This window comes from Balaenoptera musculus, chromosome 20, assembly GCF_009873245.2.
Source record: "Balaenoptera musculus isolate JJ_BM4_2016_0621 chromosome 20, mBalMus1.pri.v3, whole genome shotgun sequence".
Lineage (NCBI taxonomy): Eukaryota > Metazoa > Chordata > Mammalia > Artiodactyla > Balaenopteridae > Balaenoptera > Balaenoptera musculus.
In genome coordinates this window covers 18,443,211-18,470,464 of record NC_045804.1, presented here as the reverse complement: position 1 = coordinate 18,470,464, position 27,254 = coordinate 18,443,211, and the positions used below count along the sequence as shown (strand labels likewise).

General features: G+C 45.6%; 3 protein-coding genes and 4 non-coding genes across 7 annotated transcripts in view; 5 read left to right on the top strand and 2 right to left on the bottom strand.

The window, feature by feature from the left end:
- Positions 1-3,416, bottom strand: part of LASP1 (LIM and SH3 protein 1) — a 40,170-nt gene extending 36,754 nt beyond the window's left edge. Inside the window, exon 1 of the mRNA XM_036836774.1 lies at positions 3,174-3,416. Within this exon, the coding sequence (XP_036692669.1) occupies positions 3,174-3,242 (69 nt within the window). The 5' untranslated portion in view covers positions 3,243-3,416. The remainder of the gene's footprint in view (positions 1-3,173) is intronic.
- Positions 3,417-4,103: 687 nt separating this feature from the next.
- On the top strand, positions 4,104-4,175 carry TRNAC-GCA. Its single transcript has one exon. It is a non-coding gene; the product is annotated as a tRNA-Cys (tRNA).
- Positions 4,176-5,808: 1,633 nt separating this feature from the next.
- On the bottom strand, positions 5,809-5,880 carry TRNAC-GCA. Its single transcript has one exon. It is a non-coding gene; the product is annotated as a tRNA-Cys (tRNA).
- A 5,100-nt stretch (positions 5,881-10,980) lies between these two features.
- Positions 10,981-11,052, top strand: TRNAC-GCA. The gene has a single exon. It is a non-coding gene; the product is annotated as a tRNA-Cys (tRNA).
- Positions 11,053-15,775: 4,723 nt separating this feature from the next.
- On the top strand, positions 15,776-21,028 carry RPL23 (ribosomal protein L23). The gene is made up of 5 exons (XM_036837253.1): positions 15,776-15,891; positions 16,451-16,534; positions 16,834-16,962; positions 20,608-20,721; positions 20,829-21,028. Exons 1-5 carry the CDS (start codon positions 15,879-15,881, stop codon positions 20,909-20,911), a joined length of 423 nt encoding a protein of 140 aa, XP_036693148.1. The 5' UTR covers positions 15,776-15,878; the 3' UTR covers positions 20,912-21,028.
- On the top strand, positions 16,566-16,701 carry LOC118887572. Its single transcript, XR_005018052.1, has one exon. It is a non-coding gene; the product is annotated as a small nucleolar RNA SNORA21 (small nucleolar RNA).
- Positions 21,029-24,223: 3,195 nt separating the features above from the next.
- C20H17orf98 (chromosome 20 C17orf98 homolog) lies at positions 24,224-26,908 on the top strand. The gene is made up of 3 exons (XM_036837855.1): positions 24,224-24,430; positions 25,789-25,888; positions 26,751-26,908. The coding sequence occupies exons 1-3, from the start codon at positions 24,224-24,226 to the stop codon at positions 26,906-26,908; spliced, it is 465 nt and encodes a 154-aa protein (XP_036693750.1).
- Positions 26,909-27,254: the final 346 nt, after the last annotated feature.

Genomic DNA, 27,254 nt, shown 5'->3' with positions numbered 1-27,254 from the left:
TACAGGAGCGATCACATCTGCTTTGTGAGGCTCCTGCGAAGACGAAGATGGAGCCTGGCACATTCCAGTGAGTCGTAGCTGTTATGAATGGATGGTCACGGGATGATCGTGGGGTGCTCTCAGCTAGGAAATGAGGCACCAGGGCTGCAAGGCCTTTTCTCCTTTTTTGTGTCCAGCCCAGCTTCCTTCTACCTTGCTGCCCCCTGTGGGGGCTGAGAGGAAGGTGGTTCAGACAGCCAGAGGCAGAGAGCTCTCCCAATGGGGGAGTCCGGGGAACTGCCTCCACCTGTGTTCAGGAGGCCGGCGAAAGCAAGCCAGGGGAGAGGGACATGGCAAGACTCTTGACAATGCAGGTCCCCAGATACGACTGCTTCCTCACAGGGTCTAGGACAAAACTCCACCTCCCTCAAAATGTAGAGGACGTTGTGAGACACAGCCCCTCTCCCTCCCCAAAGGCCCTGCAGCAGCCCCTGAGAGTGCCTGGCACAAAGTAGATGCTCAATAAATATTTGTTGAATGAATGAGTGACGTCACCCTGTTTCTCCCCCAACTCTGATCCCATAAGTCCTTGGGGAAGTGAATCTCAACCTCAAACACCAGCAACACATATTTATTCAGCACACAGAGCACACTGGGTACGGCAGGTTGAGGGCAGGGTGGCCATCATAGGGGACACAGCCTTTAACCCAGCTAAGCCTTTGGGAGATAAGGCTCAGGGAGGAGAAAAGGCTAACACCAAGGACGTAGCTTTTGCTCTGGGTCATGTTGTGTCGTAGGGAAATTGCAGTGAAACAGGCGAGTCTAATTTGACTCTCTCCTGTTATAAATGGGAAGCCTTGGGAAGTTGGTTAGCAACTGTATCTATGCGACCGAAGGTTCCCCCTCAGGTCTCAGTCCTCCAGGCACCAGGTCCCCATTCCAAGTGCCTGCCCTTACTACCTGAAGGGGGTTGGGAGGAACAGGTCTGATACCTGGATATTCCAGGCCTCCTGCTCAGTGCAGGGGTGAGGTCTCCCCAGGGCCACCTCCTGTAAGGAGAGTTCTAAAAAGAGAGAGGAATCACGAACTCTCACTTCCCAGGGCAACCTCCACCTGAATGTCCTCTTTCTGCGAGGGCAAGAGAACAGCTGGGGAGGGCACCTTGAAGGATCCCTGCACCACTCCCCTCTGACTCCAAAGGTATGGGGCTGGAGAGAGTACCCCAGCAAGGTAGGGAGAGCACAGCCTATACCACATCCCCTTCCGGGCACTTTAGTGCACTTCCCCACCTTCAAGGAAAAGACATTACCATACCCATTTGATAGACGGTGAATACTGAGGCCTAGAGCCATTCGTAGAGCTGGCAGGAGCAGACCTGGAACTAGGACCAAGTCTCCCAACTCCCAGGCTAGCAATCCCTCCATCATATATTGCTTCTGCCTTACGTGGGTGGAAAGTGGCCACAGCCTCTTCCCAGTTCATGACCGTGCAGAAGAAGGAAGGCCCAGGGAACTCAAGATGCAGAGACCAAAATCCCTATCACCGGGGAAGGGCAAAAACCCCAGTGTGTAAGGACAGAGAGCTCTCAGCTCCTGCCTCCAAGCTCAAATCCTGCCTTCCGGCATGGTCATCGGGAAGGTCAGTACCCACATCCCTTGTACCCATAACATGGCCTTCCTCTCCACCTGCCCAGCCAGGCCCAGGACAGTGAAACAGCAGCAGCCCCATATGCCTCTTTCCTCCAAGAGCAATTTCAAATGTACCTCAGAACCTTGGAAACCCCACCCCCTCACCCTGACTCAGAGACCAAAGGTCACTGAGGAAGCACCAACCCCAAGGTGGAGGGGAAAGACAAAAGTATCCAACGAACTACCCTTTCCCAAACAAAACCTGGCTCCAGGTGGGCTCTGCACCCCTCTTCCATCCCATGCCCCCCAGCCCCTGCCACTCCAGACGGGAAGGAGGGAATCTTTGGACTTGGAGCCAGCTTTAGGAGGTAGATGACAGGCACGATGAGGAGGGGGACAAAATCACACAGGCTTCTCCTCCAGACTGGGGAGGGGATGCAGAGAGGAGGTGGATTTTGCCTTAGGATCTTCGGGAGATTAAAAGAGGCCAGGATCCTACCCCAAACTGCCGGAAATACCCAGTTCTACTCTCCGCCCCCCTCCAAAAGTATAATGGCAACCAGATGAACGAGTCCAGCATGATTGGGGGGGGGGGGGAGGAGGAAGACGCGTAAGGGCCCCCAGGGGACAGTGAATTTCCAGAAGGCCACCTTCCCTTCCCCCTAACACCTCCCCCTTTTCTTGGCTTCCCCTGAACTCAGCCAACCCCACCCTCCACTGGGGAAACCTGCTTTGAAAAGTTAGCTCTTTGTTCTACAAGCTGGACTCAGCCTCTGAGCACAATTTCAGATTTCTGTGAAGCGACCCCCACCCACCCTACTACTCCAGCACGCGACCCCGCCCCGGTCCGGCTGGGCGGACCAGCACTGGGAGTTGGCCTCCAATTTGAGGTGGGGGCTGGGAAGCTACGGAGGACGTCTGCTAGGCCATTAACCGCTGACCCACCAAGAGGACTGCAGGTCGTGCAAAAAAGGGGTCTCGCAGTGAGGCTTGGGGCCTTATCCGAAGGCCAGTTCACCAGATGCAACACTCGCCGACTGATAGCCCCCGCCCTCCAGTCTCCAGGCCAGGAAGCCCGGCCATTCGCCGCCGGAGCGGACGGTTTCGCGGGGGCCCCCAACCTCTGCCCCGCCCCCCCCGCCGCCCCCTCCCCCAGCGCCCAGCGCTTCCGCCTACTTGGCGCTCGGCGAGGCGGGGAGAGGGAGCGGCCGTCTCCTCTCACTCTCCCGGCCCTAGGGGGCGGGGCTGCACCCCTAACCTTCCCTCACTCCCCCCACCCCCACTCCGGGGCCTGGCTTCCCTACTCCACTCGCGTCCTCCCAACCCCTGGGCACAGAGCCCACTCTTCTCCAGTAGTGGCTGCCCGCCACGCGTGGACTCCTTGCCTCGCCCCGGATCTCCTGGTTTCCAGACTGGGGTCTGTCCCCACACCCCACGACACCGCCCTCCCTCCCTCCTCTCAGGATCGCGGGGATGAGGCGGCATAGACCCAGCCCCGCTCTCCTCCCCCGATCTGGAGCACTGCTCGGGGATTGCAAAGACGCGTCTCCGGGTCCCGCGTCTCACCTTATCCAGACAGTTCACCTTCTCCGTAGGGTACACGATCTTGCCGCACCGGGCGCAGTTGGGATTCATGGCTCCGGGAAAAGCTAGGGCGGGGACGCCGGAGCTCGCGCACGTTCTCTTTCCCCGGAGCGAGCTGGCGGGAGACGGCCGCGGCTGCAACTGCACAGGCGACGGCGACGGCGGCTGGAGCTAGGGAACTGGCCTCCGCCTCCGCCCTCCTTCCCCTAATAAACACAGCGGGGAGGAGGGGCTGTACCGGGGCGGGGACGCGCCGCGGGCGCGGGCAGGGGCGCGCGCGGCGAGGCGCGCTCCCCGGGCGACCCAGGGCTGCGCGGGGGCGGGTTCCGGGGAGGACTGCGGGACCGGGGGTACGCGCCTAGGTGAGCTCCCAAGCAAAAGGAGCCCTGGAGAGATAGGCCCGGAGGCTAGGCGCGGACAGACGACCTTGCCCAGGGCACTTCCGGCGGGGCGGAGCCGATCTGGCTGCACATCTGGGCGCCTGGGCTGCAGGAGACGGGCAAACACCTCGCACCCTTCCAGGGTGGGGTTTGAGCCCACCCGAACACCAAATCAGATTCTCCAGATTTGGAGACTTCCTTTGTACCCGTCGGTACCCAGCGAGAACCTGCGGACCGAACGGGAAGCCCCTGCTCCGCCCCCATTAGCCTTCCCCTGCAACATCCTTTCCCACATTTGTAGGGCGGAACCAGTCCCTCCCGCCAGGACTCAGCGCCTCGCAGCCGAGTTAGGTTTTCCCTCCCCGCGCCTCTGCCGTGTAGCTTTCCTGTGGTTCCCCGGATCCGGGGGCCTTCTGCTTTCTGCTTGGCCCCTTTTCCTCTTTCGTTCCTTTCTCCATATCCTTACTCTCCACCTTTGGTGTAGCGTTGACTTAACGCCCAAAAGAGCACTATCCAAGCGCAGAAACGGCGTGGGGGTATAGCTCAGTGGTAGAGCATTTGACTGCAGATCAAGAGGTCCCTGGTTCAAATCCGGGTGCCCCCTCGTAGTCTTTTCCTAAACTTATGTAACTAGTATAATTTATTCTTGACTCATATTTTAACCTTGGGTTCTACGTTAAAGAAAGCAGAGAAAAGCTACTTAAAAATTCCTTCCCCATTTTCCAACCGTAACGGAAAGCCTTCGGCTTTACTTTGTACTCAGCAGGAGGAGGGGGTGGGTACAGGCACAAATCAGGTACAAAAGCTACAGGTCCCCACTACCCACGCCAGCGGTATCAGGACTTCTGCGGTCACCGCTGGCAGCCTCAGGGGTGTCAGGCAGTTCCAGGAGCTGGTTCAGGAGACAAGACTCCCCCAAGTTCCTGTTCAGTTTTGGGTGGGGCTGGGTCAAGGGAAGGAAACCCACAGACACAGACTTTCTCCAACTTCACCTTTCTTTATTACCGGTGACAGGCGCATGCCGTGTTTCCCTATTGCTCATGCCACCGGCAGAGTGAAAGCACCTCGAGAACGTCGAAATGGCCAATGCCGACCCAAAAGTTCATTTAATTTACAAAAATAAAGTTACATCCGGATGTAAACTGATATAAACTAATGTAGTGGTTCTCAAACTTGAGCTTGCGTCAGAATTACCTGGAGAGTTTGTTAAAGCACCTCCCGGTTTCTGATTCTCTTGGCCTGGAGTGGGACCCCGAGAATGTGCATTTTTAACAAGTTCCCAGGGAATGCTGATGCTGCTGGACGACACTTTGAGAACCACTGAACAAATAATAAAAGGCCATCAAGTTTCATAACCTAAAGATGGGGACAGATATCTATTGGCTGCGTGACTGACGGTATCAGTGTTGGGTCGGAGGAAAACGAGAAGGGAGCAAGGCCCCTCGACTAAGTTTTGCCCAAAAAAAGGAAAAAGAAAGGATAGTGGGAGAGGCATGCTTCTTCAGACAGGGGGCAGTTGTGATATTTTAAACTCGGAATTTGGTTGTGTCAGCCCTCGGGGCCCCGGGGGAATACTACTCGAATGCATTTTTCCCCACGGCTCCCACTACTGTGCGACGCGTCGCGAAGCTGGACATGACGATTAAACAGATCTGCCGTGCGGTGCAAAGCCCAGACCCGAGAAATAACTAATATTTCACCCCTTTCCTGGACATCAGGCCTCAAACTCACCACCTGTAGGTGTAACGGGCCAAAGCCCTGCCTTTGAACTAATATAAAGAAGGAGAAAGCCGTCCACTTTTCACCCTCCTTCTTACATCTATGCTGTGTCTCGTTAAACTTCGCCACTATATAAACCTTCTGAACTTGGATTCTGTTCTAATCTGCCTGGTCAGAGTATGAACTAGGCAAAATAATACTGCCCCGCCCCAACATTCCATCCCCCCCCCCCCGCGGCAAAGAAACTGTAATTAACGTTAAACCAATAAGTCTTGAAGGGTCTCAGGGACTGGAAGGGTCTCAGCCTTCTTTCTGCCTGCTGAGGCTTCTTGCCACTGAGTGGGGCTATTCAGCTGAAACATGGTAGAGTCACCCCTGTGTGACTTCTGCGGAGAGAAAAAATTCACCTGGTGCAAGAGGATCTCTAGGATCCTCTTTGGATCCTGGATTCAGAAACCTCAGACTCTTGGGTTATTCGGGGTTAACCTGAGTGGCTGTGAAAAACAGAAAGGTAGACTAGGGGGAACCCGGATTTGAACCGGGGACCTCTTGATCTGCAGTCAAATGCTCTACCACTGAGCTATACCCCCTCTTCTGCCAAAAACTTGGTAAATTCTTTTTAAATCCATTCCAAATTTTTCCTTCTGAAAATATCCAAAATTAGTCTCTTCTTGTTACATGATACTGAATTTAGTAATAACGAGTTTAAAAAGACTAACTAAAACCGTGGGATTTTGAAAACATGTGAACTTAGGTACCAATCTGCCTTTTTCTAGGTTCAATTCTTTATCCACAATCCCACTCATCTCTTCAACCTAAGAAGTCAGAGAAGAGCTTCTTGCAAAACTGAATAGGGAATCCTTTCCCCTGGTCTCTCTAAAAAGAATGCAAACACCAGCTGAACAGACATCTCCACTGAGAGACTTTCCTGGTGGTCCCTCTCTCTTTTTATGGAGCAACTACTATGTGCCCCACTCTAAGTGCAGAACATACTTTCAAATAGAAAGACACACAGGTTCTCAGCCTCACTGAGTTTAAAATCTAGTGGAGTCAGAATAGAAACAAATGCACAAATGAATAAACAAGGAAATGCCCAGTAGTAATAAGGGAAGTGACTAAAATGAAAAACAAGATGGTGTGTTAGGGAGGTCCAGGGGGGTATTTCAAGGTGGAGAGTCATGGAAAACTTTTCTTTGCAGGTGATTTTGGAGTTAAGATGTTAATGATATGAAAGAGACAGCCATTTGCCCAGTCCATCTGTCAGGGGCAGGCATTCTACCTAAAGGAAATGGCCACTGCAAAGGCCGGAGGGCCAGAGTAGCTGGAGGAACATGAAACAGGGGAGAGTGATTCAAGAGAGCTGGAGAAGTAGCCAGAGAGCCTTATAGGCCCAAGTAAGGAGTTTGGATTTTATTCCAAATGGATGAAAAGCCAGCCGTTGGACAGTTTTGAGCAGAGGGACTGGAAATCATCATTCACGCTATTGTGGGGGAGATTTACAGGGAGTGAAGAGTAGAAACAGAGAATACATACAATGGACTACTATTCAGCCTTAAAAAGAAGGAAATTTTGCAATATGCGGCAACAGGGGACATTATGCTAAGTGAAATAAGCCAATCGTAGAAGGACAATTACTGCATGATTCTACTTACATGAGGTACCTAAAACAATCACACTTATAGAAGCAGAGAGTAGAATGGTGGTTGCCAGGGATGAGGAGAGAGAAACCGGGAGTTGCTAATCAATGCATACAGTTTCAGTTATACAACATGAATACGTTCTAGAGAGCTGCTGTTGAACATTGTGCCTATAGTTAACAGCATTGTATTGTACACTTAAAAATCTGTTAAGAGGGTAGATCTCGTGTTAAGTGTTCTTACCACAATAAAGGAAAAGAAGAAAAGTGGACACAATAAAATTTTTAAAAAGAGAGAGGGAGAGGTTAGGTAGGATTCTATTGCAACAGTGCAAGTGAGAGATGGTAGCAATGTCTGAGACTACAGTGACGTATTAGTTTCCTGTTGCTGCTGTAACAAATTACCACATACTTATTTGCTTAAAACAACACAAATGTATTATTACCTTACAGTTCTGGAGGTCAGAATTCCAAAATCAATTTTACTGGACTAAAATCAAGGTGCTGGTATGCCCACATTTCTTCTGGAGGCTTTAGAGTAGAATCAGTTTCCTTGACTTTTGTAGGTTGTAGAGTCCGCCAGCATCTCTTGGCTCATGGCCCCTTCCTCCATCTTCATAGCCAAGGTTGCATCTCCTCACCTTCTGATCTCTGCTCCTATCCTCACGTCTCTCCATCTCTGACTCTGATCCTCCTGCCTCCCTCTTATAAGGACTCTTCTGATTACTCAGATAATCCAGGATAATGCCCCCAACCCAAGACCCTTAATCACATCTAGAAAGTCCCTTTTATTATGTAAGATAACATATTCACAAGGGCCTTGGGATGTGGACATATTTGGAGGCCCATTGTTTAGCTTATCACAGGGAGAACAGCAGAGCTAGAGAGGAGAGCAGGCATCCAGACTGACCATAGCAGGGGAGCCATGTCCTTCCTGTACACTGGATGGCTTGAGAAAGATGAGGGAAGGAGCAGAATCAAGAATGGCTTTTCTTTAGAGTCACTGTTGGTGGGAAAGTAAATTGCTGCAGCCACTATGAAAAACAGTATGGAGGTGCCTCAAAAAACTAAAAATAGAGTTGCCATATGATCCAGCAATCCCACTCCTGGGCATATATCTGGACAAAGCTATAATTCAAAAAGATACATGCACCCCCGTGTTCACAGCAGTACTATTCACAATAGCCAAGACATGGAAACAACCTAAATGTCCATCGACAGATGACTGGATAAACAAGATGTGGTACATATCTACAATGGAATACTACTCAGCCATAAAAAAAGAATGAAATAATGCCATTTGCAGCAACATGGATGGACCTAGAGATTATCATACTAAGTAAAATCAGAAACAGAAAGACAAATACCATATGATATCACTTATTTGTGGAATCTAAAATATGACACAAATGAACTTACCTAGGAAACAGAAGCAGACTCACAGACATAGAGAACAGACTTGTGGTTGCCAAGGGGCGGGGGAGGGATGGCTTGGGAGTTTAGGATTAGCAGATGCAAACTATTATATATAGAATGGATAAACAACAAGGTCCTACTGTATAGCACAGAGAACTATATTCAGTATCCTGTAATAAACCATAATGGAAAAGAATATGAAAAAATATATAAAAATATATGTATAACTGGATCACTTTGCTGTACACCTGAAACTAACACAAAATTGTAAATCAACTATATTCATTTATTTTTTTATTGATCAATATATAGTTTTACCAAGTGAATCTCTATGTTGAAGGTATCTAGTCAACTCCTGCCAATAGTAGACATTATTTTAAAGAAATACACTAATACGCCGGCCCCCCCAAAAAACATGTTGTTATTTTACTTATTTATTAGACATTTCAATTTCTTCCTTTGTTATATTACAAAGCTCTCAGGCTCTAAATTAATTAAAGTATGAGATTGGCAGAAAAATAGAAAAATAATTGGAATGGGTAAAAAAATTGAATGTAGCATATTACAGACATGGCATTTCAAGTCATTTATGAGGAGAATTTTTCCAACGGTTTTCAAGGTACTCCCTGGAGCCTCTCCTGTAAGGACCCCCAATGGGGGTAGGGAGTGTTGCCAGGTTGGAATAACTCTCATTCTTCCCCATTTGAACCAAATTTAACTGTTTTACATAGTGAACTTATTGGTAAGTTGATCTGAAGGGTTCTGGACCTAGGATCCTGTGCTGCCAGCAGACTCTGGTCACTAAGCCCTTCCTCTCCTTAGACATTCCAGAGCTGTCACTGCTGCTCTCTGGAAAGAGTCACGTTGTCATCAGGAGAGAAAGGCTCTGAGGAGTCCTTCTTCACCGAGAGCCTTTCATTCCCCTCCCCTTCTAGGAGTCGTGAACTTCAGAACCTCTGCCTCCGACACCCATTCCGTTTAATTCTCCAACTATACTTTAATAAAATAAATTTTTAAAAAAAGAATAACTCTTCTTTTTTGTCTTCACTATCTGGGTGGATGTGGTTTCCTGAGATAAAGAACTGAGAAAGGAGTAAGTTTAGGAAAAACAAAAACAAAAACAAAAAAACCCTCAAGAGTTTCTTTTTAAAGCTCTGAAACAGAACGTAATAAAGTACAGCCTCCTATCCTTATAGACTTCACATTCTAGTATGAGGTCAATATGCTAAGTTTGAGGTGCCCTGTAGACATTTAAGAGGAGATGTTAAGTATGCAGGTGGAGATCCAGTTAATTCTGAAGTTCAGGGAAATGTCTAGGTTGGAAACATAATTTGGGGAGTTGTCAGTGTATAGTTGGTAGCTGGTGAAAGAGGGAGTAAATCCCAGAAGTGCACTAGATTCGACTCATACCGGCTTGTGAGAACCAATTGTTAAATTTTCAGGAATTTTTAAAGCCAGTTGACTTCACTGGAAATTATCAGGTGGGCAAATTTGCACTATGGGAATTGGCAAATGCTAAAAATCAGGTCCCCTGGAGCCAGTCGTTAGCCATTTATCAGCACAACCCTGCTCCTGACTGATGCTGACTTTCTCCAGCAAGGAAGAGGCCGGCTCTTCAGCACTCTCTGAGGAGGAAAGATAAGGTGTAGAAGGTTTGAGACTGGAGAACGTATGTGAAATAGTCATTTTAGAGAGTGAGAAAGTGAACCTAGTCAGTCAGTGGTGGAAGAGTAATAAACAGGGAGACTGTCTGAGATTGGTGGAGCGACCCAGACTTCTGAGCTCTCCCCTAACCACATTCTGCTTCTTGGGTGCAAGCTTGGTGGAATGCCACAGTTGAGTTTAATTAGGTTTGGCTGATAGGTACCACCCAGGGCTTATAGTGAAACAGGCACTGTGCCACTGTGGGGAATACAAAAAGAAATGCAACATGATCCCTGCCCTCAAGGAACTTACAGTCTAGTTGGAGAAACAAGATACATACTCCAAGGGGAAAAAAATACCTGACAGTCGAGAAAGTAAAGGTAGAGAGTAACAGAACTACGGAGACAGCTTGTTGATAAGGAGAGAAATGAAGTCACAGACTTTCTTAAAAATTGGTAGTGAGAAAGAAGAAATGGACAGGCGATAACAGCTAAAGGGAAGATTTTCCAGTCTAGGGAAACCTGTTGATGATTGAAGGAGCCAAGTGAGTGGAAGAGACTGAAGATGCTGGAGAGAATGGAGATACTGCGGGCACGTCTGGTACAAGAGCAGGGGTGTCTTGGGAAGGACAAAGGAAGCACTTCCTCTCCTGTGCAAAGCACAGGCTGGGGATCCAATGCAGCTCGGGGTGCAGGCAGGGAGGATGGAAATTAGACTTAAAGAATTCCAAGATGCCAGAGGTACAAGAGGTTGTTGTTGTTGAAGGAGAGAAATCCCATCGCACACCCCACAGGACCTTCAAGCCCAGCTCAGACCGGACTTCGCCCTCCCCTTCTACCACTTGGGTGCGAATTGCCTTTTCTCTTGGTTCTTTAGCATCACCCCAGGAAACCTGAAACAATTGGTCATACATATCAAACTATTGTTAATGACCAATGCAATGTCTGGTCAGTAAACACTACAAATAAGCTGTAATCTCCTACTTGCCAGCAGAGGGGGTATAGCTCAGGGGTAGAGCATTTGACTGCAGATCAAGAGGTCCCCGGTTCAAATCCGGGTGCCCCCTCAGGTTCTCCTTTTAAACCTTAAATCATCCCAAAGATGGTAGAAAAGAAAGGTGGTACTAACCAAGCGAATATTTGGTCATTCTTCAGTGTTTTCTGGGAATACAAAAAGTAATAAACTACAGCATCGTAGATTTTATATTCTAATGAGGTCAGTGCGCAAAGGAATTTCCTGTGTTCTCTATCTCTACGTCAATGGTTCCCAGTCTGTGGTTTGGGAGTTGAATTCTTGGAGGTCTGCCTGTGAGACACTTTCTACATAGGAAAAAAGAATTTATTTCATACTTCGTTACTTACCTGTTTCATTCTTATCCATTCATGAGTACAGTGGAGCTTTCCAGAGGCTACATGATGTCACAACAGACTAAACAGTGAAAATCCAGCTGTCTTTCATTAAGCCAGATATTAAAGGGATTTCTAACAGAATGTAAAGCAAAGCTATTCTTCTCATTATTTTTAAAATTTAAATACAGTTCTTTTTCATTTTAAAATGTTATGTATTTTAACAGGTAGTGGATTTATTACCTTAAGCATTTCACAATTTAAATTTCTAATCTGGTAAATGTCAATAGATATAACTGTATAAACAAAACCTCTTTGGAGTTCTCAATAACTTAAGAATGTAAAGAATATTCAGACAAAGATAATTGAGAATGACTGCTCTAAGTAAAGAGGTGGTTTGGGGAAGAGCATGCTGGAGTTGTGAAATGGCACAGGGAAGAGACGGCTCGTTCAAAAAGACATGACATCGAAAAGAGTTTTGAAGAACATGTAGTGGATAAAGCAAGAAAGAGTCCTGAAATCCTAAGCAGTTTGGTGTTTCTGGAGTGTGAAGTGTAAGAGGCGAGGTGACGGGAGATGAATCCAGGGAGAAGGTAAGCCATTTCAGGAAGAGACTCCAATGTCATGCTAAGGAGCTTGGACTTTATTCCATAGGCACTAGAGGGCCAGTACAGGCTTTAAAGCAACGAGAGGTTATGGTCAGACCATTTGGAGGCTGTTGCAATAGGCTTGAACCAAGGGCAGACTTTTAGATGCATGGACAGAAAAATTAGTAGCACCAACCAAGACAACTAATATAGGCAGAAAAGCAAAATTTCTGGGAAAATCATGATTTCGGCTTTGGACGTCAGGTTTGAAGTGCCTGTGGGGTGGAGGTGTCCCAGTCTTTGGTTCCATACATTGGCTACAGCTAAGCAGAAATGTCTGGGCTGGAGATACAGACTTGGGAGTTATCAGCATATTGATGGTAATGGAAGCTACTGGGTGGTGTGATCACTCAGGGAAATACACTTAGAAGGGACAATGAGTAAGGAGGAGAGAGCAATACAACAGAGTGGCTTAGAGCCTGTGCTTTGGAATCAGCCAGACTCAGGGTGCCATTCCATCTCAACCTTTCATGATCTGTGTGATCTTGGACACATGGCTTAACCTTTCTATTTCTCAGTTTTCTCATCTGAAAAATGAGAATAATAATACCTAAGTCACAGGGTTGTGGGGAGGATTCAAGAAGTCACATTCCTGTAAAATGCTTAACTCAATGACTGGTACTTAGTAGCACTCCAAAAATAGTAACTTCTATTATTATTAGCATCATGGAAACCATGGGTGAAGAGTGTCAAGAAGATGGGAAGGGCCCCAGTGTGAAACGTTGTGAGGTCAAGTAAGATAAAGACTGAGGAGGGTCCTTGGATTTTGGAAAGAGTAGGTCATGGTGACCTTTCTACTATAATTTTTCAGTATATATAATTTGTAGTATACTTTCAGTCATGTAGTGAGGACATAAACTACACTACAGGGGTTCAAGGAACATGTGCATGCAGGAAGTAAGGAAATAGAGACAGATCATTCCCAGACCTTTGGTTTTCATGGACCACTGAAATTACAAAAAAAAAAAAAAAAGGGCAGTGTTGGGATGGTAGAAAGTTGACAGTTGACATAGGGTTGAAAGGAACATTTTTAACAAGAAAGATGAAAAAAGATAATCCTAGAATAATAGGCAGTCCTTTAAATTGAGCAAATGGAGCTTTATAAGAAACACTGTGTTTTCCAAATATTTCTAATTTTGCCATAGATGAATAAAAATTCCTTCACACAAGGATGCTGACGTATGGAGACCATAGAGGTAGACTTCTTCATTTGTTCAGCAATCATTCAGCATGTATTTACTGAGCCAGGCCCTGTGCTGAATGCTGGGGATATACCACTGAACGAAAAGGAGAACATGGGCTCAGCCTTTAATGGAGCATATAGACTAGTTGGGGGTGATCGTTATTCAACAAAGTCATCAAATATATATTGAAGAATTGAAATAAATAGTAAGAAGGAAAAATACTACGTGAGAGAGGTCAGGGTAGAATTTCCCTAAGGAAAAGATATTTAAGCTGAGATCTGAAAAATCAGTAAACGTAAAATACATGATACGGGTAGGCAGGGTAGAGTATTCCAAGCATGTGTGAGGCCTATGGGTATTCAGGAGCATGGATGGTATCTGGGACCAAAACGTCAACCCTGCAGAGCAAGACAGAGCACGGTACAAGATGAGGTTAAGAGGTAGGACAATGCCAGATCAGGGCCTAGTAGGCTGTGATATGGATTTTAACTTTGATTCTAAGAGTACAGAAACCATTGGAGGATTTTCAGGAGAGTGACATAGTAATGTTTACATTTCTGAAAAATTATTTCTGGCCATTGTATGAAGAGTGAGTGGATGGAGGGGGGAGAAATAGAGGTCAAGAGACATGTTAGGAAGCTTCAGAAATAGTTTAGGCAAGAGATGGAGGTGACTTGGTCCAGAGCATTAGCAGAGGAGATGGAGAGAAGTGGATATATTCGAGAGACATTGAGAAGGCAGACTGAAGAGAAATTGGACAGGAATCCCAGAGGGACACCTGGATGGATGCTAGTTTCATTTATCAACAGAGACAAATATGATAATGAAATCATACATTCAGAAACACATGGAATTTGGCTGAGAAGTGAAGGAGAGAGAAAAACTGGTAACTAGAGAAACAGGCAGGAGCAAGTGAAGGATTTAAGAGTGATAAGAGAAATTTATAAATGTATAAATTTATAGACCTCTTAAAGTTGAAGTACCCCAGAGCTTAGCCCACGGTCTTTTTTATTTACCCTTGCTTCTTTGTGAACTCATCCACTATCATGTCTTTAAATATACTTCTATGCTGATGACTGCCAAATTTATATCTCCCTCTTTCTGGAACTCCAGGCTAATATGTCCAACTTGCTATTTAAATTTCTTTTGGTTGTCTAACAGACATCTAACTCAACATGTCCAAAACTGAACTCATACTCTTACCCCCAAACCTGTTCCTCCCATAGCTTTCCCCATCTCAGTTGATGGCAATGCCATCTTCCACTTGCTCAGAACTAAAGCCTTGGAAACATTTTCTTCTCTTTCTTTTGTACCCCACATTTTGTTGGCTCTACCTCCAAAACATATCCAGAATCTGATCACATCACATTACTTCTATTGCTACCTCTTTAGTCTAAACCACCATCATTTCTCTCCTGAGTTACTGCAAGAGCTTCCCAATAGATCGCCTTATTGTATCTTTGTGTTCCCTCCCACAGCCTAGTCTCAAATAGAGTGATCCTTCTGACATATTAGTCAGATCATGTCCCTCCTCTGCTTATGACTCATTGGTTTCCTATTTCAGTCTGTAAATGTCAAAGTCCATAGCAGTGTACAAAGCTCTAATGGTCCAGTTCCATTATTTCTGACCTTCTGTCCTACTACTCTTCCCTTCACTTACTCTGTCCAGTCACTCCTGGCTTCCTTGCTGGTCCTCACATTGTTCAGGCACAATCCCACCTTAGGGTCTTTCATTGGTTGATGACTCTATCTGGACTGCTTTTCCTAGACAATCATATTGCTAGCTCCCTCACCTTAAAAATCTTCGCACTAATGTCAACTTCTTCCATGAAGCCCACACTGATCATTCTATTTTGAATTGCAATCTGTCTCTCCTCCCACTTCCAGACCTCTCTTACTTTTTTCTACTTTTGTTTTCATAGTACTTATCACCATCTAACATACTATATACTGCAATTACTACGTCTATGGCTTAGTATCTAATATCCACCTTCACCGCCACCCTGGCTGAATGTAAGCTCCACAGGGCATAAATGTTGATCTGTTTTGTTCTCTGATGTAGTCTAGCGTATGCCCAAAACAGAATCTGGCATAAAGTAGTCGTTTAATAAATATTTGAATGAATATATCGACAGAAAGAAGTCCGAAGAATGGGAGAAGTGAAAGGAGTAATGAATAAAGCAAGATATCTAAAATACAGATGGGTATGGGACCAAGTACACACATATGGAATTATCTGTAGCGCTATAATGGTACTTCTCAGTTATATCACAACCTCATGAAACCGTTTCGAACTCTTTCCCTCTAGCCCCCGACGCCGTGTGTTCTTTGGAGGCCCCTATACAGCACAGACCATTTAATCATTTCTGAACCTCTAGCGTCCATCGAAGTCCCTGGCACATACTTAGTGCTCAGAGAGGTTTTCCGATAAATTAAACCAATGTTTCTCTGTCCCAAACAACTACTTTCGAGTTCGTATGCAGTGTACACTGGGTAACATGCACGCTCCTGCAGCCCTCAACCCCTCCACCGCCCACTTCGCAGCGAGAGCCCTACACGATGTCCAGGATTTATGACGTAATAAGACCGCGCCCTGGGGAAGAGAGGCGGATTGAACAAGCACCAGATCACGTGACCAGATTAGGCGGGGCGTTGGAGTTGAGATCTCAGTGTCCTGTATAACTACTTCCTTTTTGTCCCTTTCCGGCGTTCAAGATGTCGAAGCGAGGTGAGTTTTTGGCTTTGGGAGATCCTTCGCCATCTGTCCCAAAGTTGCTGCTGGCCTCGCCGGGAACGGCGGCCATGGGCAGCTGGGACGCTTTGCTCTGCTCCGGGCCGGAGAGGGAGTGGAGGGACACCGCGAGAGCACCGGGAGAGCCCCCGAAAGTGACGGGGGGGCCTGGAGGGTTGAGTTCGCAGGATCCAGTCGTGATTCTTGACCGAATCCCGCGGGTTCACTCCGCGCCTAGCGCTTCAGTAATGGGGTTGGAGTTGGACTGGCTTAATCCCCAGAGTGGGCGACTTGTGCGGTCTCTCGCCTTGTAGGAAGAACTACGTGGTGCAAAAGTTGGATCGAGAATTGAGTCGTCCAGGTCCCTTAATCTCAATGTAATGTGCTAATAGTGAGGAATTGGCTATTTGCCTTGAGAACTGGGTGGCACATGGGGAGGGGATAAGGAGTCCTAGAGAGAGCGAATCTACAGTGTACCGCTCTCCGAAGCACATGCGAATGAATATATAGCTTAAGAATGTGAAGGGACCCCTCCTGTTTCCCTTCTTTCTTACAGGACGTGGTGGGTCCTCTGGTGCGAAATTCCGGATTTCCTTGGGTCTTCCGGTTGGAGCCGTGATCAACTGTGCTGACAACACAGGTGAGACCTTCGGCTGCACTCTGCCAAACTGCCCCTTTTAAAAGCACTCAGTGGGCCTTTTGCTAATGACCCACTGAGCCGTCAAGAAAGGGCAGAGTGAAAACACCGCTTTTGGGTGAAGCAGCAGCATGTTGTGTTGTTTTGCTTCAATCGGTGGTGTGACAAGGTGTTCCACCTGGGGGACTAACTGCTTGGGAGTGTGTGTGGAGGGGGAGGCCTTGGAGGTGTTGGGGAAATGCAGAACTGCCTAACAAGCCCTCAAAAAAAACTTTGTTTTTTGTTTTTGTTTACTTTTATAGGAGCCAAAAATCTATATATCATCTCTGTGAAGGGGATCAAGGGACGACTGAATAGACTTCCTGCTGCTGGTGTGGGTGACATGGTGATGGCCACAGTCAAGAAAGGCAAACCAGAGCTCAGAAAGAAGGGTCAGTAGAGAGACCAGATCCTCCTTTTGGTCTGTGGACAGTTGAAGGACTTCTCTCTCTATTGGAAAATAGAACAGTAGTTTTACCATTCTCAGGGCCTCTTAAAGCTTGATTTTCTTTGACAGGCAGTGTGAGATAAGCTGCAGTTGAAGTTCTATTCTTGCTGTCTTAAAGACCATTCTTTTATTTTTATTGGCGTATAGTTGCTTTATTTACAATGTTGTGTTAGTTTTTACTGCACAGCAAAGTGAATCAGCTACACGTATACATATATCCCCTCTTTTTTGGATTTCCTTCCAATTTAGGTCACCGCAGAGTATTGAGTAGAGTTCCCTGTGCCGTACAGTTCATTAGTTATTCTCATTAGTTATCTATTTTACACATAGTATTGATAGTGTATGTATGTCAATCCCCATCTCCCAATTCATCCACCACCACCACCCCACCCCCAGTTAAGTTCTTAGTTGGCTTCCGAAGTAAGCTAGGGGCTCTGCATATTTACCCTGCCATTTCCCCCAGCAAGTTCAGCGGATAGTTAACAGACCACCTCACATATTTATACCTATAGAAACAAAAGCTCTGTCCTGGGATTTACAGTCCATCCACATAGTTCCTTCCCCAGCTCTCCTTTTAGTTCTTGGTTTTTTTGTTCCAACTTAAATCCCTTCCTTTGTGCCTCAGATTTTTGCTGTGCCCCCTACTAGGGTTGTCTCTTCTATGAGAGCAGGTCTCTAATTAATTGCTGACTCCTAGGCTACAAATGAACATGGTGGTACCAGGTGAGATCACAGCCTTAAGACTTAAGTCACCTCAGGCAAGTTTCCTTTTCAGGAACTACTAATTTGAAAAGGAATAATTATACAAAGATGAGATTAACTCAGGGTTGTGACTTGTCAAAAGTTTGGCATAGTTGCTTCTAAATGTCTTCTGGTAGAAACTAAAACAAGGAGCTGCTCATTGCTTAATCGTGGACAACCCCCAAAAGTTTTCCTACTAGATGTATGGGTTAGAGAGGGGCCTCAGACACTTCTGACTTGACTGACTTTAGAGCTTCTGATACTCAGTGTACTTGAGTTTCCAGCTCCTGAACTTTTCTCCTGTGCCTGCTTAGTTTGTCTCTGGCCTGGGATGTTTTGCTTTTTCTGAGAAGTCCTCTTAATGCGCAGTACACGTGTGACAGGTCTCAGCCATGTATCACAGTTACTCTTTGAAGGTCTGTATCCTACTCTATCCCCAGGTGTTTAGCCTTTTGGTCAGAAATCTTACTTTGTTGACCTCTAATATTCACTTGGGGGCTTGGTAGGCAAGGAATAAGCATTGTGCTTAAGCACTGATAAATCAATGTGTTGATTGGGATCAGCATGCAACTAGACAGGCTTTCCTCTTAGAACACTTGCTGGGTCTGATCTGTGGCCTGGGGAGCTGTCAGGGAAGGGCAGAACAATTGTCCATCACTATGGGTGAGGTGGCAGCAGCATGTGCTGTCTGTCTCAATCAGTTGTGGGACAGACCAGAGGACACTTCATGGTTATAAAAATAGTTCTGACTTTCCAACTCTTAATTTTTTCTTTGGTCCTTGTTTCTTCTAAATGAATACAGTTGACCCTTGAGCAACGAGCAACGTGGGTTTGGACTGCATGCGTCCATTTACGGATTTTTTTTTTCCCCCACAATATATTACTGTACTACGCTATCTGAGATTGGTTGAATCAGTGGATGCAGAGGGTCAACTATAAGTTACACATGGATTTTAGACGGCACAGAGGGCTGGCGCCCCTAACCCTTCATTTTTCAAGGATCAGCTACATCTCCTGGCCTTAGACTTAATTATAACATACAGAAATGTGGAAAGGAGCAGGACTGGAAATCCAGAGTCCTGTATTCGTGTGGCCTTATTTATTTGCTAGATGCATTTGTGAGAATTTAAATTGTTCTAAGTAGATGAGAGTCCAACGGAGGAGGGTCTCAGCCAATATTATCTGTCACTCAGTGTGCTTCCCATTGTTAAAAAACTCAGAGACCATCTATGTACATAGATAGTACTTGCTTCAAGGATAGCCGGGATCTCTGTCCTTAGAAGATCCTACATTTCTAGTGTCTGATATTAAATATGGAAATGTAACTATTATCCCTACTTTACAAGAGGAAAACTTGAACTCCAGAAGATTAAGTAACTTGTTCAAGGTCTCCAGGCTACTGTCAGTCAGGATTTGAATCCAGGCTTTCTTTCAAGTGCAGTAGATGCTTTGAATGTCTGGAAAAATGTTCACTTTAGGAGCAGGTAGCGTTTTTTGTTTGTTTGGTTGGTTTTAAAAATTTTTTTTTTTTATTTATTATTTTTGGCTGTGTTGGGTCTTTGTCGCTACACGCAGGCTTTCTCTAGTTGCGGCGAGTGGGGGCTGCTCTTCGTTGCGGCGTGCGGGCTTCTCATTGTGGTGGCTTCTCTTGTTGGGGAGCACGGGCTTTGGAGCGCGTGGGCTCAGTAGTTGTGCCTCGTGGGCTCTAGAGTGCAGGCTCAGTAGTTGTGGCGCACGGGCTTAGTTGCTCCACGGCATGTGGGATCTTCCCGGACCAGGGCTCCAACCCATGTCGCCTGCATTGGCAGGCGGATTCTTAACCACTGCACCACCAGGGAAGCCCTGGAGCAGGTAGGTTTTTTAAAGTTACTTATGACCCTGGAAAACATTTCCTCAAAAAGTTAAACATAGAGTTAATTAAATAAGAAATAGAAGTTGAATTTCAGTTACCCAGCTCTTAGACCTCCAAGGGATGATCGTTTTTAATATTTTATGTCCTACTTTCCAATGTAAATGGGACCATTACCTTCCCGTAACCCATTTTTGCTTCACAAATTATTCTTGCATATTAAAAACTTAAAGAAGTCCATAATCATTTAAAATCGTTCTGTTCTGTGCATGTGTCATGAGATATTTAGGTTAATTACAGGTTTTGCTCTTAAAACAACATGTGCCCTGCAGTTAGAAAGGCATAAAGTGCTAATTTTTAGGTCAAGGTTTGCACTTGGAGGTTTTGATATAAATTGGGATGGAATATTGCATAATAAGGAGTTAATAGCTTGGCCTCTCCACTCATTCAGTGTGAGGAGGGTCCCATTCCCAATTCTATGGCATTAGGATCTTTTTAAAATTTATTTGGCTGTGCCGGGTCTTAATTGTGGCACATGGGATCTCTATTTGCGGCATGCAGGATCTAGTTCCCTGACCAGGGATCAAACCCAGGCCCCCTGCATTGGGAGCATGGAGTCTTAACCACTGGACCACCAGGGAAGTCCTGACATTAGGATCTTAAATAGTACCCACCTCTTGGGTGAAGTGAGGAAAAGTATAGAAAGTGCTTAGCAAGTTTCCCGCTGGTGCGTTGCTAATCGTACTCCCAAAGTACAGATTTACACTTGCAAGGAAATGCAGGCAGTTTGGAATTGAAATGAGTAAGGTCTTTCCTCAAGGGGTGATTGGTGTTTACACTGTCTTTCACACTTGATTTTAGGAAATGAAAAGCTAATGAGTATACGTTCTGTCCAAATGGGAAATGTTGGAGAGCTAGCCAAGGTGTAAATTGCTTTCTCGTGGTGGCACTGGAACTTGGCAGGTTAAATGACAGCTGCTTTTTTTTCCCCCCTCTCAGTACATCCAGCAGTGGTAATTCGACAACGAAAGTCATACCGGAGAAAAGATGGTGTGTTTCTTTATTTTGAAGATAACGCAGGGGTCATAGTAAACAATAAAGGCGAGATGAAAGGTAATAAAGAATCCACATCGTTGTTAGGCTTTTGAGACTGGATGATTTAACTTGAGTACAAGGAAAGGGCCCTTTGAGCTTAAGTGTCACATCATTCTTTTATGCAGGTTCTGCCATCACAGGACCAGTTGCAAAGGAATGTGCAGACTTGTGGCCCAGGATTGCATCCAATGCTGGCAGCATTGCATGATTCGTCGGTGTATTTGTAAAAGAAAAAAACGATAATAAAAATTATTTGCTCCATGTCACTCTTCTTGACACCACCTAACCCTTACCCCCTCTGTAAAATAAAACTACCCAGTGCAGACTTTCTGTGGGCATGTGTAAAAAAAGATAAACAGTCATTGCACTTCTGTCAGTGTGCAGACTTTGGGGACTTTGCAATTTCTGCTGTAAAAACTTGAGTTTTTTAGTTCTTAAATTGCAGGTGGTAGATACTGCTTGGTGACAGGTTATTCCAGGTGACTGCCCTACAGTTAGAAAGGTATTTGAGATAAGGTAGCATGTGTGGTCAGATCCTTAACACTCATGGAGTTCAAGGAGTGATGTGAGTAGGAACCAGGTACACGCATATATATGTGCACTTCTGCAGTTAACAGGTTTCCTCTGGGTAAGTTGGCACATAAATGAGTTTACATTTGTAAAACCTGACACATAATAATTGCTCTCATGGAAGATGACTAAGTTGTTAATATCTGCAAGTATTTTTTTTTTTTTTTTTTTTCATACTATGTCATAATATTGACATTCAGTACAGTAATCCTCCACTGTAACAGCTCCTTTACTTTGCAGTGAAAATTGATTTGTATATTCTTTGCCTCTGAGTCCTTGTGGGATTTTTTTTTTTTTTTTAAATTCAGACAGAAAGTCACAAAAATTATACTCATCCTCATCAGTTCACTCAGTCCCATGTAATTAATTTTTTTTTTCATCTTGATCTTTTGTTAGCACTTTTATGAGTTCATCAGTTTTTCATTAGAGTTCTGAAAATGCTTATTCATTCAGTTCAGCAGTACAGTCAGTTACCAGAAACCTGTACTTGTCAGAGTCTTTTCCATGAATTTCTTGAAGATGAAACCCTTTTATAGGAACATATTTGCAAAATCATCAGAGTACACCCAGAACTGTCTGTAAATGACAAAAGACTTAAAAATGACCACGGTTAAAGATTTGATGAAAGTTCATAATAATGCAGTTGACAAGAAAATTAGTTATTTCTAAGATATACATTTTAAAGTAATAACTAGGGTTATTACTTATAACATTATACCAGAACATATAAGATTTTTAGAAATTTCATGTAATGTCTGAAACATTTATATTAACATATTTCCATACATATTTCCATACAAATACAAATATAAGATTTTTAGAAATTTCATGTAATGTCTGAAACATTTATATTAACATATTACATGAAATTTCTAAAAATCTTATATTTGTATTTGTATGGAAATATGTATGGAAATATGTTAATATGTTAATATCTGCAAGTATTTTGCTATCAAAAGTATTTTGACACGATGGCCATATATCTGCCAAACCCTAGCTTGAGAATAAAAGATGATAGAATGCCAGCACAACAGGCATGAGCCCTGGCAAATTCTGCCTGAAGGTATTGAACATTAGCCTTTTTTTTCCTAGCCATGAGAGTAACACTGTAGCTTTTTTTTTTTTCCAAGCCATGACAGTTGATTTAGGTGACATTCAGGGTCTGGGGAAAATGAGCACTCAGCTGGTTTGGATCAATAGTCTGGCCTGAAGATGTTGGAAGAGGATTTTTACACTAAAGTTTGTGTCCACGTATCTAGTATCTGGAAATTGTTTTATCTGTAAGATTGGGTACAATGAAAGGCTGAGGATTAGAGTGTATGTGAAGACCCTAGCACAGTCACTTGGTGAGATGGCTTCCCTTTTGTCCTTCAGATGTACCAGAACTAGAAAGCAGTGGTTCTCAATCTGAGGAGTTGAAAATGTGCCCAGGTCATATCTCAGACCAATTAAGTCAGACTGTGGAGGTGGGACCCAGGCATCAGGACTTTTTAAAGCTCCCTAAGAGATTCTGAAGTGCAGCCAAGGTTGAGGACCAGTCTTCTGTCTAGACTGAGTCAGTCTTGGTTTTAGGAATATTAAATCCCAAAGTCTGTAAAATAGACCAGTCTTCCTCCCCTACCCCATCCTCCAGGCTGGTGAATTTCAAGTCTTTAATGTGACATGAATCCCCCAGGTACTCCATTTAAAATGAATCTTTTTTTATCCCATTGCATAATATGAAATTTCTCACTTGCCTTCCTCAAAAGTGAGGTGAGAGCTGGGCCTGTCATTTTTTCCCCTCGTCCTCTCAAGTCCTCTAATGTTCTTTCCAGGTTCTTTTCACGTTTTAATAGAATGGGCTCAAATTATAGACTTCCTATAATTTCAAATTTGATTGCTAGGAGCTCACCTGTCATAGTGTAGAAAGATTAAATATGCTGAGCATTGAGATGCTGGGGTTGGTGACTATTACATGTAGGTATAATGCAACCTTCTTCTAATTAATACATGTGCCTTTGTATTATATTATTATATCTAATAAATTTGTTACTAGTATTATAATAGTAACATAAAAGAATTCGTGGATTTATTGCCTCATCTGTAAAATGATAATAGCACCTCAGAGTTGGTGTGAGGAGCAGAGGAATTTGTATAAGCCACTTTGATATGTAAAGCATCTATATAAGGGTTTATTATTCAAGGGGGAAATTTGGGAAGTAAAAAATAAATATAAAGGAAGGAAAAATCACTTGTAACAACAATAACTAGGGAAAATCACTGTTCATGTTTTGCTGTATCCTATCATATATACATAATATTAGACAGGGAAGTATGGTACTTACTGTTTTATTGATAAGTATACAACTTTTACTGTTTTGTTGGTTTTTTAAATTTAATGGGAGGAGGAATAGCTGATGAAAAGAATTGGGTGGGGAGGGGAGAAGTGCTTTAAGTGCGTTTACTGGAAATCAGGAGATCTGAATTCTGGTTCTGGATCTGCCACTAAATGGATTTAGGGAATATTCCAACATTTCTGAGCTTCAACTTCCAGTTCTGTACAATGAGAGTTGGAAGTAGATGCTCTCTGAGCTCTTTCTGATCCTTTCTGGGTACAAGCTTTTCAAGGGAACTGGGTTTGGGAAATATATATAATAAAGTGGGAGCAGAGAACCTTGCTCTTAAAAGGAAAACAGGGAGCTGGGCCCGACTGCGTTAACACTGCCCACATTCAGTAATCCCCCTTCTCTTCGATCTCTGATTCCTCTTGCATGGTTCCCTCCTAGACATCCCTGACCTCTGAACCATTTAAGCAACTTCCCCCGCAGCCCCGAGAGCCTACCGCGTAGGATGGGGACAGTAGGGTTTGTGTCACAGGAGTCTTTGACATCACGTAACAATGCGCAGGGGAGCCCCCACCTAGGACCCTCCGCTCGCGCTAGAAAAGCCTTCGGAGGCTGCGGTGGTTAGGATGGCGCACTTTTGCGCGTGTCCTCTGTGGCTGGAGAAGAGCTTCATCTTGGATGGAGTGGCCGTGAGCACAATGGCCCGCACCTATGAGCACGTAAGGCCCAAGCTCTGGTCGGCGATTCCACCCTACAACGCGCAGCAGGACTACCACGCCCGCCGGTACTTCCGGAGCCGCGTGGTTCCGCCCATCTTGCGGAAAACTGATCAGGTACAGGAGCGCCGTGGAGGACCCCACCGTTTGTGCCCGCAGAGCTTGGCCCTCGTGGCGGGGCCGACTTCCCACATCCGGGCGTCTCATGGCAGCGCCCTCACCACCAGGGAGGCTCCCCGACTCGCACCCTCTCAGTTTTCTTAATGAAACCCGGGAACTGGCGGAGGCGGGAGACAGGTGTTGAGCGCAAGCTCACTGAGCTCACAGAACCACCTTCCACGCCTGAACTTGAGAATGATCTCATTTTGGGTTTCTGCAAGCCTCTGCCAAACAAATGGGTTTCGTTGTCCTTTTTGGCACCACGGATCCACCCTTTGGGGTGACCTCCCGCCGCAAATTCTCAAAAAGCCCGACAATCGGTAAAAAGACAAAGAACTGCCTAGGTGAGGTGCCCTCGGTCCGGTGACGTCATAGTTCAAGAGTGCTCGCTCGCTGCGACCTTCTGTGAGCTGCCTGGAAGGAAACCTCCCAAAGTTCTGCAGCCCTCGCTTCTCCCCAGGCCTTTTCCCTCGTGGATGTTGCCCCTCCCCCGCAGAGTACTTCCCCGGGATCAAAGATTCTGAGGCTATTGTAGGCTCAGCTCCAATTTTTTTCAACACTTTTGCTTCCAGTATTTGTGTCTATAATACATGTCAGTGACTTAGGGAGAGGAGGACTTAATGCGGGTTATTCTGTGAACAAATCTTGGGAGTTTTTGTGGTCCCGGGTGTTCGTGTGTGCGCATGTGTGTTCAGTACATGCATATGGACACACACATCTGTGTGTGCCATGTTTGTGTGTGTTTGCTGTCTACTCGTAATTTTTATAGAAGAAGGAGCCAGAATCTGGGGGAAAACTCGAGAGTTTAAAAGCTTGAGAAATAATATGGTGTACACACTTCTGAAATTTTCTATGTTCCATTTTGTAAGTATTCTTTAATCGTCACAGACACCATTTGTGGTAGGTATTATTTTCATTTACATGAAGATCATGTTTATTGAAACTTTAGTATGCCAGGCCCTTTATTTGAAGGCCCTTTATATCTCACTTAAGTTTCAAAGCAAACCCCCATTTTACTGTTGAGGAAATTGAGGTCCAAAAAAGCTGTGTCATTGTCCTAAGGTCACACAGCTTGTTAGGGGTAGAGCTGGAATTAGAACCAGTCTCTCTGGCGTTAGACATTGAGCCCTTAACTGCCAGGCTACACTGCCTCTCCCTGAAAGGCAATAAGTCACTAAGTATACTTAATCTGTCTGGCCCTGTTACCCCTGGCTGTGACTTCTCCCTCCCTCCAACAAGCCCAGAGGCGGGGGTTGGACTGTGCATCTCTCTGCATCATGACTGACAGTCTTCTGCATTTTCTCCCTCATTCTCAGGATCATGGCGGTACAGGAAGGGATGGCTGGATAGTGGATTATTTCCATATCTTCGGGCAAGGACAGAGATACCTCAACAGGAGGAACTGGGCAGGGGCAGGCAAGTGCCACCTCCCTGTCCAGTCGCACCATGGTCCCACCTAGGAAGAGTGGTGTGCATTCCACAGAGAGAGAAACTGGGCCATAAAGAGACCTGGTTGGGGGAAGCGACCCAGGGTCTGACTGCATCCTCCAGCTCTTCCTCTCATACATGTGCAGATGGTGTCACAGTGCTCCCTAATAGTTATTGAGCATCCGCTGTATGTCAGGTGCTTTTTACCCTCAGAGTATCCTCAGGTTACAGCCAGGGAAATTGAGGATTAGGGAGTTAAAATGATTTGCTAAGAAGGGCTGAGCTGGGGTTGGAATTCTACTCTTTCCAACGAAAGCCTGTGTTCTTCTCACTGCTCCCAGAGCAGGCTGTGTCCTGCTCACTCTCTAGGCCCCATTTAGCAGCAACAGGAAAAGGGAGAGTTGAGACCTGTTTTTCTGGCAGGGTGAACCCTCCTCCCACCCCAACTCCACCACCCTTTGGCCACATTCTAGTCACATGTCCCCTGGCACCATTGGCCAAATTGAGCTCATCCATTTTCTCCAGCTGGGTCAGATGCAAGGGTGAAATTTTCTCAGTTCTCCTGGCAGCAAAGCAAGTTCAGCCAAGCCCAGAAATTTCTGGCCCTTCCCGTCCCAACATGTACCATTCACGCTCCTCCTGCATGCTATTCCTAGTATGAGGTTTGGTTTCCAGGATGCCATCTGTCTCCTCCACCTCACCAACCCTTGGCTTTTCAGGATTGAGGGTTCAGCTGGGACATGGGAGCACTGTGACTATACTGGATTGGCCTCCTGTACCAGCCCAATGGGAGTGGGGAAAGCAAGAGGGGGCTGAATACAGGCTCAGGCCTCTCTCTCTGTCCCGCAAGGGCATTCCCTCCAGCAGGTGACCGGACATGACCACTATAATGCCAATCTGAAAGTGACCCAGGGGTTCAATGGTCAGTTTGGCTATCGCCGGAACACCCCAGCCCTCCGCCAGCGCCCATCTGTCTTTGGAGAGGTCACCCAATTCCCTCTCTTCTAACAGCAGCTCTTCTCTTCACACTCCTCGACCTGACTTTCTAAGATGTGTATATGAACTCTCAGTGTTACTTTATATTAAAACTTTTGTGTGTGTGTCTCCAAGTGTGCTGTTTCTTCTTTGAGGCTGGTGGAGGGGGCAAGCTAGTTTCTCCATCCTCGGCTTCCCTACCCTATGGAGGAGGTGGGAGGAGAAAGGGCATCTCAGGCTGTGCCCTTAAACTCCATGCAAACGGAGTGCCAGGCTTGAAAGGAGAGGCCTCAGGTCTCCCCTGCCGCTGTGATAAGGAGGAACCACACTGCTTAAGCCCTCATCCAAGCTCTTCCCCAGGCATCGGGACGGCCCAGGT

What these genes read in the sequence shown, in the direction of transcription:
- RPL23 (XM_036837253.1), top strand. An exon ending in CAACTGTGCTGACAACACAG is followed by an intron (nt 16,535 to 16,833) that starts GTGAGACCTTCG and finishes TTACTTTTATAG; the next exon opens with GAGCCAAAAATCTATATATC. An exon ending in CAATAAAGGCGAGATGAAAG is followed by an intron (nt 20,722 to 20,828) that starts GTAATAAAGAAT and finishes TCTTTTATGCAG; the next exon opens with GTTCTGCCATCACAGGACCA.
- C20H17orf98 (XM_036837855.1), top strand. Translation starts at nt 24,224, where the DNA reads ATGGCGCACTTTTGCGCGTGTCCTCTGTGGCTGGAGAAGAGCTTCATC. An exon ending in TCTTGCGGAAAACTGATCAG is followed by an intron (nt 24,431 to 25,788) that starts GTACAGGAGCGC and finishes CCTCATTCTCAG; the next exon opens with GATCATGGCGGTACAGGAAG. An exon ending in GAGGAACTGGGCAGGGGCAG is followed by an intron (nt 25,889 to 26,750) that starts GCAAGTGCCACC and finishes CTGTCCCGCAAG; the next exon opens with GGCATTCCCTCCAGCAGGTG.